Source organism: Polypterus senegalus, chromosome 7, assembly GCF_016835505.1.
Source record: "Polypterus senegalus isolate Bchr_013 chromosome 7, ASM1683550v1, whole genome shotgun sequence".
NCBI lineage: Eukaryota > Metazoa > Chordata > Cladistia > Polypteriformes > Polypteridae > Polypterus > Polypterus senegalus.
Window position 1 is genome coordinate 114931804 of NC_053160.1, and position 14730 is coordinate 114946533.

The 14730-nt window shown below is 38.8% G+C and overlaps 1 protein-coding gene across 2 annotated transcripts in view; it reads right to left on the reverse strand.

The window, feature by feature from the left end:
* Positions 1 to 1584: 1584 nt before the first annotated feature.
* Positions 1585 to 14730, reverse strand: part of focad (focadhesin) — a 363839-nt gene continuing 350693 nt past the window's right edge. For both annotated transcript variants that reach the window (XM_039759173.1, XM_039759172.1), the window contains 2 exons: positions 13711 to 13786; positions 1585 to 2449 (listed from right to left, as the gene is read on the reverse strand). In XM_039759173.1, the coding sequence (XP_039615107.1) occupies positions 2376 to 2449; positions 13711 to 13786 (150 nt within the window). In that variant the 3' untranslated portion in view covers positions 1585 to 2375. The remainder of the gene's footprint in view (positions 2450 to 13710; positions 13787 to 14730) is intronic.

The following is a 14730-nucleotide window of genomic DNA, read 5'->3' on the forward strand; positions in this document are numbered from 1 at the left end:
CAAAAAGCTGCCAAGTGAAGAGAGTCTGGCTAACCCTGCAAAAAGCTTCAAAGAGTTACCAATAACTACGTGCAAAGAAATTGCACAGCAACGTGTCCAAAACGACTGCTTCATTATCACATTCTAAAGGAGGCCAAATACAATATCAGAAAATTTGAGAAATACAAGACAATCTTGTTACATTTTATTCTGTTGATGCTTATTTGTAGTTAATCACATTATAGTGTTTTCTTGGGTAAAACCACAATCGCTGTCCAGGTAACTAGCATTTAGAATAATTTTCAATAGTTTACATATGAAGTCTGCGGTAGCACTGCATTGTGTACTGTTTCTTGACTTTTGGCTGCCCCATTAAAAGCACAGCGGTTCTTCACTGTCCCTGGGGATTGTTGCTCCAATGATTCACTAGCATAAAAAACAAACAACTGTGAAAATAAAATGGAGCCTAAAGGAGGAGAGGAATGCTTCTCAGGCCCTTGGAGTATCATATAAATTATTGTACGTATTAATCTGGAATTTAGCTCTGTGTGAACAGATCATCACATAAATGGCAGAAGCAATGGTAAAGAGTGCCAAAGAGAAACGACAGCCAGAACTACGGCTTTTCACTGCCTGAGCTCACGCGGGTGGTGCAGCCAGTGTGGTGGGCCCTTCCTGGGAGAGTTCTCTGTCTTCATCACTCCAGCTGGGACTTGAGGTTTGTTCCACTCATGTTAGCCATTCTGTGTTCTTTGTATATGTTGCACTCTAAATCTTCACAATGTTGGGGCTAAAGAGTGAAAGAGGCCACCATTTTCATGTGAATGCTTGTGTGTTTAATACATTCTTGTACGTGTTTCGTAGAATTATTTTGAGAAGTTTCTTCAAAGCACATCTAAAGTTCCAACCTCTGTTCTTGTGCTTTTGTTGATTGCATGTTTCATCTTTTTGTTTTACTTTTATTAACAGCCTGATGTTGTTCCTTTATACACTTTTAAGCAGTTTTAATATTGGGTGGCATAGTCAGATTCACCTTGCTGAGCTATTTATTTATATCTAAAACCCCTTAAGGTACTTGAGATGCTGATGACACAGGAATGATTGAGATGATCAGCATCACAGACATCACCCTGCATGTCACTAAAACAGAAAGCAACCACTTCTTCTGTGGACAGATTTTCCTGTAGCCACCTTGATTCTCAGGTGTTTGGATATCCCAGGAATCAAGTCTAATTACCCAAGTTGGATCCTTAACAACAGGGTCATGCTGGAAAAGAACATGAGCACCTTAATTTACGACCCACCTAATGCAGTGCAGAATGCAAAAATCACACACGCTGGTAGAGACCCCATAAAATGAGAAGGCCATTCAGATGTGTAACACAAAAACCATCAAACGTTCTGCTTTGCGACCAACAGCACAGGTCGAGCTCAGCCCCAGCACTGCTAGAATGAAGCCTATGCCATGTTAGGGAGCTCCTGCTACCTCTCCATAAAAAGGTTTTGTCAGGAGTTGCTACAACAGTCTACAATGGCTTTGTTTGGAATATTTAGCAATCGAAACATAAAATTGCTTTTTAAAAATAAAAAAATCATAACAAATCATAATCTGATCAACTCTTATTTATTAAGACCAGGCCTGTCACCCTACATATTGCTTACTTCTCTGTGTACAGTTTATCTGTATGCTTGGTACATACATTTTCATTTTTATTCACCATTATTTCAATTTTGTTACTCTTTGAGAAGCAGCATAAATGCAAATAGTTACATATGGCAAGTGAAACATAAACCAATATATCAGCACAAAATGCATGAACACAGATATCTTTCAATAGTGACAACGGAAAAATAAATTCATCACATGATTCAAATAAGGAAAAAAAAACAGCAATAAGTATTATGATTGTAATTACGTTTTTTTGGCATTAAAGAAGCAGACCCTACACATCCTGTCCAGTTGTAGGCAATGAACACGGACCAAAGGTTTCTCATCATGCTTTACACAACTAAAACATGTGCGAGGGTATCACACCACCACCTCCCAATAAAGAGGTGCTCATTCATCACAAGCTGCGCCTCATTTTAGGCCTCCGTGTAGGAATTTAGAATCACTGCTGCCAGCTGCTGAAGTCGGCCATCAGAAAGGCGTTTTGGCCTTGGAACTCTCAGAGCTTCTTTTATTACAGCCTAGAATACTTTAAAGCATCTTTCACCCTCTTTTTAAATATAACAATTGCAATCAGCTTGATTGCTTCCTGGTTTTATCAGCCATTGCATTTTTATTTGTTGCGGAAGAAGGTCACCTTTTTTAAATGAGTATACAAACAGCTCACTCCTGGTCATTACGTTTGATTCTGTTGACATGCTGACCATCGTCTTTCTCCACTGCAGTCCTACCAGCCATATGCTCTGGTCCAGACAGACTTCTTCTTAAACTCAGGAAGAAACCTCAAGGCCAGAAGAGCAGCTACCAAAGAAAAATGAGAAAGTTCACTTTTTTTTTTCACCGGTCATTGACATCATCTAAATTTAAGAGCAGAACAATTTTAATATACTCGGTTAAAACAATTCTCCATTATTGAACCAAAATTCCTTTTCAAACTTTAGCTATATTTCATATACATTAATGTCACAATGAAAACAACTACATATAAAGATGGTTCTTGAGGTTAAAATGATCAGTGAAAAAAATATAAAACAAACAATTGCATTAAAATTCACAAAGTAACAAACAACAGACCGTCCTCAGCTGAGCTGAGCCGAGGACAGTGACTTGCTATCACCGTGATCTTTGGCATTTGTTATTTAAGCTTCGCTCCAAGTTCCTAAAGCCCATTACCCTGTAGTGCCATTGCAAACCACAATACAGTTTAGTTTATTATGTGTGCTGATGAGTCAATCGGAGTGAGCAGGAGGTTTCAGTTAGTCTTATCTTTCATCTGAGAAACAATTAGATTACAATCACAGCACCAGGCACAATGTCAGCACAAACACAAAGAACCCATGAAATCACAAAAGCATTAATTGCCCTGATGAGCATGGGCACACTGGGTCATGGGCTGTATTTAGCCTCTCCAATGCAATATAATTTTATAAAAGCTGCTGTATTCTTAATAAAATCTAAATATCAGATAGTGATAGGAAAACAAAGGTAAAGTGACCATTTGAGCAGCAGAACTGAATGACTGAATGTTGGAGACATGTTGCCTGGTCTGACAGACCCTCATTCCTGCTGTGATTTGCAGGTAGCGGGGCCTCAATTTGTCATAAAGATCAAGAATCCATGGATCCATCCTACCTTAATGGTGTCGAAAACTTTCAGATGGCATAACTTTAGCCTCCTAACACAAATTCAGTGGCATGGCTACAGCACGTCTACTCATTGATGCTGGCCTTATGCATCCTTTTATGGCCCAGCCTATCCTACCTACAATGAATACCTCCAGCATAATAATTCATCACATCATAAAGAAGGTATTTTCACAAGCTGCTTCCAGAACTTTGGGGTGATTTCGGTTTTATTAGTGGTCTACTTAGTGTCCAGATCTCAGTCCTAGATAGTGCCTCCGGGGCGAGTGGAAACAGTACTTGTACAGCACAAATGTGCAACTAAAACAATAAGCAGGAATTATGTAATGCTGTCAAGTCATAATGGATTGGAATTCTAAATACAGTAACATAAAAAATTCAGGCTCTTTTGGAGGCAAACAGGTGATCCTACCCAATGCTTGATGGCTCTATCAAGTTAATAAAGTGATTGGTTACTAAGCTTGAGAGTTTGCAAAATGAAAACATAGAGGCATGTGAAAAAGTGAGTACACCCCATGAAATGTTTTTCTTTTCTCTTTTAACTTATGTGGACATATCGAGATTTGATCGTCATATAACAAATATGCCACATTTAAATATTCTAATCCATTATATAATTTAAATATACAGTTGTGCTTGAAAGTTTGTGAACCCTTTAAATTTTTTTGTATTTCTGCATGAATATGACCTAAAACATCATCAGATTTTCACTCAGGTCCTAAAAGTACATAAAGAGAAACCAGTTAAACAAATGAGACAAAAATATTATACTTGGTCATTTATTTATTGAGGAAAATGATTGAATATTACATATTTGTGAGTGGCAAAAGTATGTGAACCTCTAGGATTAGCAGTTAGTTTAAGGGTGAAATTAGAGTCAGGTGTTTTCAATCAATGGGATGACAATCAGGTGTGAGTGGGCATCCTGTGTTATTTAAATAACAGGATCTATCAAAGTCTGCTCTTCACAACACGTTTGTGGAAGTGTATCATGGCACGAACAAAGATGATTTCTGAGGACCTCAGAAAAAGAGTTGTTGATGGTCATCAGGCTGGAAAAGGTTACAAAACCATCTCTAAAGTGTTTGGACTCCACCAATCCACAGTCAGACAGATTGTGTACAAATGGAGGAAATTCAAGACCATTGTGACCCTCCCCAGGAGTGGTCGACCAACAAAGATCACTCTAAGAGCAAGGCGTGTAATAGTCAGCGAAGTCACAAAGTATGCCAGGGTAACTTCTAAGCAACTGAAGGCCTCTCTCATATTGACTAATGTTCATGTTCATGAGTCCACCATCAGGAGAACACTGAACAACAATGGAGTGCATGGCAGGGTTGAAAGGAGAAAGCCACTGATCTACAAAAAAAAACATTACTGCTCATCTGCAGTTTGCTAAAGATCACGTGGACAAACCAGAAGGCTATTGGAAGAATGTTTTGTGGACGGATGAGACCAAAATAGAACTTTTTGGTTTAAATGAAAAGTGTTATGTTTGGAGAAACGAAAACACTGCATTCCAGCATAAGAACTTTATCCCATCTGTGAAACATGGTGGTGGTAGTATCATGGTTTGGGCCTGTGTTGCTGCATCTGGGCCAGATGCAGAAATACAGAAAATTCTAAAGGGTTCACAAACTTTCAAGCACAACTGTATATAAATGCAACTATAGCATGTGGAGAAAGTAACTACACCCTTTCATTTATCACTGCCTCAGATAGCTAAAATTACATTCAAATGCACCAGGTTGTAACGGCCGACTCACTCTCCCTAACCGGCAGCTACACCGACCCGTGGCCTGGAAAGCTGAGGATGTTAGATCCAACAAGCTGTACTTCTAAATAAACTTCCCCAATCAACAATCAAAGAAAAGCCAAAAGACAAATAATATGTAAAATAATAAAGTGAATATTAATAAAAAAAAAAGAAATGAAACAAACTCCAAACTATATAACAGTGGTACCTTCAGATACGAGTGCCCCAATGTACAAAGTTTTTGAGATATGAGCTGTCACTATGTCGATTTTTTGTCTTGAGTTATGTGCCAAAATTTGAAATACGAGCCATCTATTTAATGACACTTGCCTAACTCATTTCAGAAACATTCTAAAGGGGAGGACTAAACAAAGCTCCTTGGACAGGTTTCTATTTAAACGCGTTGAGAATGAAAGTGACGAAAGTGTGGTAAAAAAGAAAAAAACTAGTGAAAAAGAAAATTAAGTTAGGCAAAATTGAAGTGAAAGAAAAAAAAATACAATACGCTAATCGGCTTTGCCAACATCTGTTTATTTCTTTACATTCTCTTATGGATTAGTTTTTATTTTGTTTTAAATACAATATTTGTTTATTATAAATACATTTTTCTTATGTTGAAAACATTTAACAAAAAATTGGGTTGGCTTTTTGGGGGCTGGCACAAATTAATCTCATTTCAATTAATGTCAATGGGAAAAATTGATTTAACATACGAGCATTTTGACTTATGAGCTCGGTCACGGAACGAATTAAACTTGTATCTCAAGGTATCACTGTGTGTATATATATATATATATATATATATATATATATATATATATATATATATATATACACATATACAGTGCATACGGAAAGTATTCACAGCGCATCACTTTTTCCACATTTTGCTGTGTTACAGCCTTATTCCAAATTGGATTAAATTCATTTTTTTCCTCAGAAATCTACACACAACACCCCATAATGAGAACATGAAAAAAGTTTACTTGAGGTTTTTGCAAATTTATTAAAAATAAAAAAACTGAGAAATCACATGTACATAAGTATTATAATTCATATATAATATATATATTATACTGCTCAAAAGAATTAAAGGAACACTTTTTAATCAGAGTATAGCATAAAGTCAATGAAACTTATGGGATATTAATCTGGTCAGTTAAGTAGCAGAGGGAGTTGTTAATCAGTTTCAGCTGCTGTGGTGTTAATGAAATTAACAACAGATGCACTAGAGGGGCAACAATGAGATGACCCCCAAAACAGGAATGGTTTAACAGGTGGAGGCCACTGACATTTTTCCCTCCTCATCTTTTCTGACTGTTTCTTCACTAGTTTTGCATTTGGCTACAGTCAGTGTCACTACTGGTAGCATGAGGCGATACCTGGACCCTACAGAGGTTGCACAGGTAGTCCAACTTCTCCAGGATGGCACATCAATACGTGTCATTGCCAGAAGGTTTGCTGTGTCTCCCTGCACAGTCTCAAGGGCATGGAAGAGATTGTAGGAGACAAGCAGTTACTTTAGGAGAGCTGGAGAGGGCCATAGAAGGTCCATAACCCATCAGCAGGACCAGTATCTGCTCCTTTGGGCAAGGAGGAACAGGATGAGCACTGCCAGAGCCCTACAAAATGACCTCCAGCAGGCCACTGGTGTGAATGTCTCTGACCAAACAACCAGAAAGACTTCATGAGGGTGACCCAAGGGCCCTATGTCCTCTACTGGGCCCTGAGCTCACTGCCCAGCAGCATGCAGCTCGATTGGCATTCGCCATAGAATACCAGAATTGGCAGATGCACCACTGGTGCCCTGTGCTTTTTACAGATGAGAGCAGGTTCACCCTGAGCACGTGACAGAAGTGAAAGGGTCTGGAGAAGCCATGGAGAACATTATGCTGCCTGTAACATCATTCAGCATGAGCAGTTTGGTGGTGGGTTAATGATTGTTTGGGGAAGCATATCCATGGAGGGTCACACAGACCGCTACAGGCTTGACAAAGGCACCTTGGCTGCCATTAGGTATCAGGATGAAATCCTTGGACCCATTGTCAGACCCTATGCTGGTACAGTGGCTCCTGGTGCACAACAATTCCTGGCCTCATGTGGTGAGAGTATGCAGGCAGTTCCTGGAGGATGAAGGAATTGATACCATTGACTGGCCACCACACTTTCCTGACCTAAATCCAATAGAACACCTCTGGGACATTGTTTTGGTCCATCCAATGCCACCACGTTGCACCTCAGACTGTCCAGGAGCTCAGTGATGCCCTGGTCCAGATCTGGGAGGAGATCCCCCACAACACCATCTGTCATCTCATTAGAAGCATGCACCGATGTTGTCAGGCATGTATACAAGAACACAGGGGCCATACAAAGTGCTGCGTACAATTTTTAGTTGCTGCAATTAAATTTTGGCAAAATGGACTAGCCTGCCACATAATTTTTTCACTCTGATTTTTGGGGCGTCTTTGAATGCAGGGCTCTGTAAGTTGATCATTTTCATTTCCATCAAACGATGTGGCATCCTTTCGTTCCTAACACATTACCCAGTCTATATCAGTATAGATATCCAGGAGGATTTCTTTTTCCCCATTGAGATCTGATGTGTTTTCAAAGTGTTCGTCCAGCTCTAAAATGACATAAGAGCAAAGACAACTGAATGATTTGATTTGTTATTGCTGAAAGGAACACATTTCATTTATATTTCCAGGTTTTGTTATGCAGCATGTTCATATTTGAATTTGTATAATTTTGACAGGATATATTTTTATGGAGAGCAAAATCTTATGGGATATTTAAAATCTAAGTTTATTTTTTATATAAAATTACATAAGAGTAAAGAAATTTGAATGTTTGTTCTTTTAACGTTTACTTTATTTCTAACTTGTATAATTTAGACAGGATATATTTTTATGGAGAGCAAAATATTATGTTGTTTAAGGTTTGAGTTGATTTATTCACGAATAATATTTCTGTCTGTTTTTACCATTCCTACCAAAGATATTTCTGTCGACTAAATAAAAATTCCTTCTATTTAAAATTTAAATAGAACTTGAACAAATACGATAGTTCATAATATCCACGCAGACTTGCACGTAAGACCGGGAGTCATCCGTTTTAACAAGCAGCGTATTGCACTGATACGAAATAGCTGTGTGTGTATATATGTAGATATGTATGTATATGTATATATATGTTTATATATGTGTGTGTGTATGTATGTATGTATGTGTGTATGTATTTATGTGTGTGTGTATATGTATGTCTATATATGTAGATATATATATATGTATGTATATATGTGTATACGTATAGATATGTATATATATATGTTTATGTGTGTGTGTGTAAATATATATATACTAGCAAAATACCCGCGCTTCGCAGCGGAGAAGTAGTGTGTTAAAGAAGCAATGAAAAGAAAAGGAAACATTTTGAAAATAACGTAACCTGATTGTCAATGTAATTGTTTTGTCACTGTTGTGAGTGATGAGTGTTGTTGTCATATATATATATATATTTACACACACACACACACATAAACATATATATATATATACATATCTATACATATACACATATATACATACATATATATCTACATATATACACACATACATACATACACACACATATATACACACATATACATACATACACACACACACATATATAAACATATATATACATATACATACATATCTACATATATACACACACAGCTATTTCAGTATCAGTGCAATACGCTGTTTGTTAAAACGGTTGACTCCGCTCTTACGTGCAATAAAAATCAAATCATTCAGTTGTCTTTGCTCATATGTCATTTTAGAGCTGGACGCCTGGCATCTTTTTGGCCACAAGTTCGTTTCTGTTTGCTGTGAGGTTCTGTGTTGTGGAGATTCTCAGGATGGATTGCAGGTGCTCATCCTGTGTGCTGTTTTGTTAGTCTTTATCACTGAGAAGAGCTTCTCACACAGATATGTGCTACCAAACATGCACAAGGTTCGAGCCGCATGTAGACGGACTTTTTTTGTTCTTCAAAGTCACCAAAGCGCCGTGCAAACTCAGTGCGCAATAACTCTAGTAAGCGGTAAGTGTTCGGCAAGGCAGCTGAAGCGCTGCATTATGGGATCTGTAGTTTATTGTGTTACCAGCGCTTCATATACCCGGGCTTTAATAACAATAATACAGTATATAAAATGATCTCGGGCGGATATAATTACACGCGGGCGGATGTGGCCCGGCCCTTGAGTTTGACACATATGGACTAAATAGAACTTGAAAAGATATATTTTTTCAAATGTGATCGCGCAATTCAGATAGAGTTGACGCGCACTACAGCCTGCATGCCTCAATGAGTCATCCTCCCCTCGCTCTTACTTTTTACCGTTCATCTAATGAATACACTGAGTATGGCTTTACCAAAACAATCATTGATGGCAAATAAAGTATCCATTATTCGAGTATGTAGTTCGGGATATATATATATACATATATATATACCCGCGTATCGCAGCGGAGAAGTAGTGTGTTAAAAAAGGTAGAAAAAGAAAAGGGAACATTTTAAAAATAATGTAACATGACTGTCAATATACAGTATTTGTTTTGTGAGTGTTATTGAGTGTTGCTGTCATCAAGGATTTGATTATCATTATTTCTTTCAATCAGGTTCGTATTTGTAGGATGTGTTGTGTTCAAGTTACATTCCGTGTTTGTCAATCGTTGTAAAGATGACAGGTTTCATTCATCGATTCGTTTCTTACTGCATCAATAAACAGCTCGTCTTCTTATTTATCTGAGACCTGACACACTGCATGCACGGGTTTTTTTTACACTGTCTTCCTTTAGCGGGACATTGACTTTTTCCACCGTGTGCTTTGTTTCCACAGTAGCTGCATTTATGAATATGCTTATCAGACGCTTCATATTTTTTGCTGCCTTTTCAATTGTGTAATTCGGTTTTGGTTCAGCACTCTTTGGAACTGTTGCTTTTTATCTGTGCACTGCGTCAGTTCACGTGAGCCGCTCGGTGTACATGCATCGAAGGTTCCCAGCTGTGCTGGTGCCATCTCGTGCTATGTCCATAGCTTTATTTAATGTTACCTTAGTCCTGGCACTTAAAACTTTCTCTCGCAGTTTCGCCGAGTTTGTGTCAAACACCACCCTGACCATCTCATCTTCCTCTCCATAAACACAGTCCTTCACCCGTGAATATTTACCCGTGGCAGTTTGCTATTGGATTGCCGCTGACGGACGGCCTTATATGGGCAGGCACTAAATTACAAACGCCAGCGGCAGCCTGTCTATGAACTTAATTTAAAGTGTAGGTTTACATCGTGCTTTGTTTCCGAAGTAGCAGAACTCATGAATATGGTTGTATATGCCACTCGCTCGCTTCTTATTGTTTCGCTGCCTTCTCAATTATATAATGCATGTTTTCTTCAGCGCTTTTTTGAGGTCTTCCTGGTTTTCTATGTACTGCGTGATTACGTGGGAGGCGTGATGATGTCACACGAAACTCCGCCCCCACGGCGTTGAAGCTCATCTCTATTACAGTAAATGGAGAAAAACTGCTTCCAGTTATGACCATTACGCGTAGAATTTCGATATAAAACCTGCCCAACTTTTGTAAGGAATGAACCTGCCAAATTTCAGCCTTCCAACCACACGGGAAGTTGGAGAATTAGTGATGAGTCAGTGAGTGAGTCAGTGAGTGAGTGAGTGAGTGAGTGAGTGAGGGCTTTGCCTTTTATTAGTATAGATATATATATGACAACAACACTCATCACTCACAACAGTGACAAAACAATTATATTGACAATCATGTTACGTTATTTTCAAAATGTTTCCTTTTCTTTTTCATTGCTTCTTTAACACACTACTTCTCCGCTGCGAAGCGCGGGTATTTTGCTAGTGTAATAATAAAAAGGTCAGCAAAAAGTAAATATACAACACAAACCCTCCGTTGATCCCACACCACACTAAACATGAAATCAATGAGACACACATAAAACACGAAACGCACATAAAAGTCCAGAAGATTAAACGGAAAATGAATGACGTTTGTGAATTTTGTTCAGCTGGAAAAAGTATCCTACAGCAATTATCCGGATGAAAAATGATGGCCTGTTCCTCTCCCCAAACAAGAAACAGTCTCACTGTGCTTATCCTCAGTACATTGGTGTAGTCCAGAACCCCAGGGTTTTGCGGTACAAAGGTGAAGCTGTCAGACGTTGAAAGTGGAAAATTAGAAAAAGGTGTAATGATCTGGATCGCTGCTTTCTCCTGGCTGTGCAGTGAATTGGTGGTGTAGTTGAATGGGATTTCTTTTTTTTCTTCTTTTTGACCTCCTGTTTAAATAGTTAATGTCCTGGATGCAGGTGATGGGATTGACAAGATAAATTATCATGAGGGACCATGGTTCCACGGTGTTACCCTTCCCACACAGACCATGTAAACAGGAGAACGCTACGAAAAATGTGACTCTGCACAAAATACATTTATGACAATGTTAATCATGTAGCACCGCTACAAGGTCAGGAGCAAATGATTAGAACATCATTCTAGAGTATCTTGGAGGCACCAAGGAACCTACTTAAACCTGAGACAGTTAGTTTGGTTTACTCTTTGTTACTGAAGTGTTTGCTATCAGAGACTGAAATAGATTTCAGAAGCCTTCAGAAAGAAGGTTTTAGATGCCTATAAGTCTGGGAAGCGATTTAAAAAGATATTTAAACAATTGGAAATGAACCACTCCACTGTCTAGAAGATCTTCTACAATTGGGGAATATTTTAAACTTTTGCCAAATTCTCCAGGCCAGACCAGCCCAGGCAAGTTCAGCCCTAGAGCAGAACGCAAGATGCCGAAAGAAATTTCTAAGAATCACAGAACCAACAGGTAGGTTCTTGCTACTGTTTCTGTCAAAGTGCATGACTGTATCACTGCGCAAATAATCGCCATGGGGGCACGTCAGGAGAACATCAGGGGAAGACTAAAGTTTGTCCATAAAGACCTAAGGCAAAGAGAGAGCTTTTAGAACAATGTGTGTTAGACATACAAAGGTAAGAGTTATTTTGCCACAGCACTAGAAGTCAGGTTTCCCTAAAACCAAAGACAGCATTTGGACCAGAAAAACCTGACACAAACTGTAAAGCACTGTGGAGGAAATGTTATGGTTTGGGTCTGTTTTCTGCTGCATCAGACCATGGGCCGTCATAGAATCCACTATGAATTCCAAATTGTACCAGAGGATGCTTCAGGGATAATGTTTGACCATCTACCAAAAGACTGGCGGTCAACTGAAAGAGGACCATGCAACACAACAATTACCCTAAACATATCAATAGATACATCCAGGAACAACTGACAAAAAGAAATGGAGTGTTCAAGGATGGCCAAGTCAAAGCCTGGATCTGAATCCCAGTGAGATGCATTGGGGTGTAGGGATCTGAAGACATCCCTCCAACATCAGAAACAATTCTGCAATGAGGAGTGGCAAGTACTTTGATCCATTTGATGCCAGTGACAGATAAGACAGTTGTTGAAGTGCCTAGCTGAGGCTGTTTCTGCCAAAGGACGCACTACCAACTACTACTGCCAAGGGTGTACTTACCTCTTCACAGATGGAAATGGCACATCTGTTCACTTTTCATTGAATTAATTATTGCAGAATCACCCCCCCACCCACCCCCATTATATCACCTTTATCTAAAGATGCTGTTAAAATGAAGATCAAATCTTTATATGTCCACATAAGTTAAAATAGGAGGTGGTGCAGTGATTGCACTGCTGTCTCCCAACAATGAGTCCAGGGTTCACCTCCCAGACGCTCCCTGTGTGGTGTCTGCATGTTCTCTCCATGTGCAGGTTAGGTGAAGTGGTGCTGTTAAATTGCTCCATGGGTGTGGGTTCACCCTATAAAGTGCTGGCCCCCTGTCCAGGGACTTTCTCAACCTTGTGCCCTATGCTTGCTGGGATAGGCTCCAGCTTCATTATGACCCCCTGCACCACACAAACTGGTCAGGTAAATAGATGGGTGGAATGGATAAAAGAAAAATCATGGTATGTGTTTACTTTTTCACATGATGAAAATAAGAAGTTCAAGAACCTTTTCTCCACAAATGATATTAAAGAACATTTAAAACTTTTAAAATACCTCAATATTTTAGCAAGGCACTGAATACTTGGGTATAGTCACACTATGACTGTGGAATTAAAAGCATTAGCTTTCAGTGGTAATTTTAAAATGCTTTTAATTAATAAATTGTCTTATTACTATTTATTATTATTTAGCCACTTTATGTCTTCCAATGCACCATTTGTCCATCACACAAAAAAACTGAACAAAGCAGCACACAGAGCACTGCTTGTTTCTTCTTTGTAACACAGCATGATCTATCCACACATCTCCTGCTCCCACTTACCCAGTGGCATTTTGCAGGGGTTCAATGTTTTACCAAACTTGTGCACACACTGCTGTTTATGGTGATGCTAACATCCCTAAGCCTGTGACAACAAGCCCTAAAATGAACCACGCATCTCTATTGTTTGATGGTAAATTATACCGAGATGACCAAAATCAATCTGTGATTACATTGTTGCTTATGAAGTGCAGTAATTTCTTACAAAAACAGGCAAAAAAAAAAAACCAAAATAGCCATTTTACCTTTAATTCTTTTGACTGATGTGCTGGACAAGCCTTGTGAGGGCCCCTCTATCATGGTCAGCATCCAGTCTATGAACTGAAACAACAGAAAAGTTAAGACTGGGCAAATGTTAAAGGCCAGTGGTGGCACACTGATCACACTCCACAGAGCACTGCACATTGTAATGCTTAGCAATTAAAATATATTTTAACAATCATTTATGGGTGCGTGATATGATATTGTTTGCTATAATATTGACGTTCCCATTCTTATGAAGTGCCATCTTGTGTTATTGTATATGCATTTGCATAAGTCAATCAGAAATTTTCATATTCTACCAAACCCTGCCTGAATGATCTCACTCGTTGTCAACATTTTGATGTGGCACTTATAATACAGATATCATGCTAGCCCCACTATAACTAACAATAAAACTACTAAAAACAATATTAGTAACACAACACGAGATTATGACATAGAAACCTCCTCAGACTCTTAATCCACAACTGCACATTTAATTGCCCAATGCAGCTCAGCTTTGCTCAAGTTGAATTCAGCTGGTTTTGAAAACAGAGACATTAAACAAGAAACAGGGATTTGTAAAATACTCCAGTAGGTCAAAAGTCCGTGACAGTTAAAGCAAATTCAACAACCAAATAATGTGTTTGTCATTCAAAAAATATTGAAATTTTAAAACGATTTGCTCAGGCAGCAATACCCAGATTGTTTAACATGAAAGTGACAAGAAAAGTAGATGGTGTCAGTAAGTAAGCGCCATCACAGCTTATTTATACTATATGAGTCCACTTGTGGTAGCTCACATGAACACACTGCAGTTTGCCTATCAAGTGGAGGATGGAATGATCTTTCTGCTCCACAAGTTATACTCGCCTGGACAAAGCTGGCAGCACGATGAGGATTATGTCTTTTGATTTCTCCAGCATCATCAGTACCATCCAGCTATTCGCGTTAAGAATTAAACTCAGAGATACGCAAGTGGATGAGCCTATGATGTCTTGGATAATGGACTATCTGTCAGG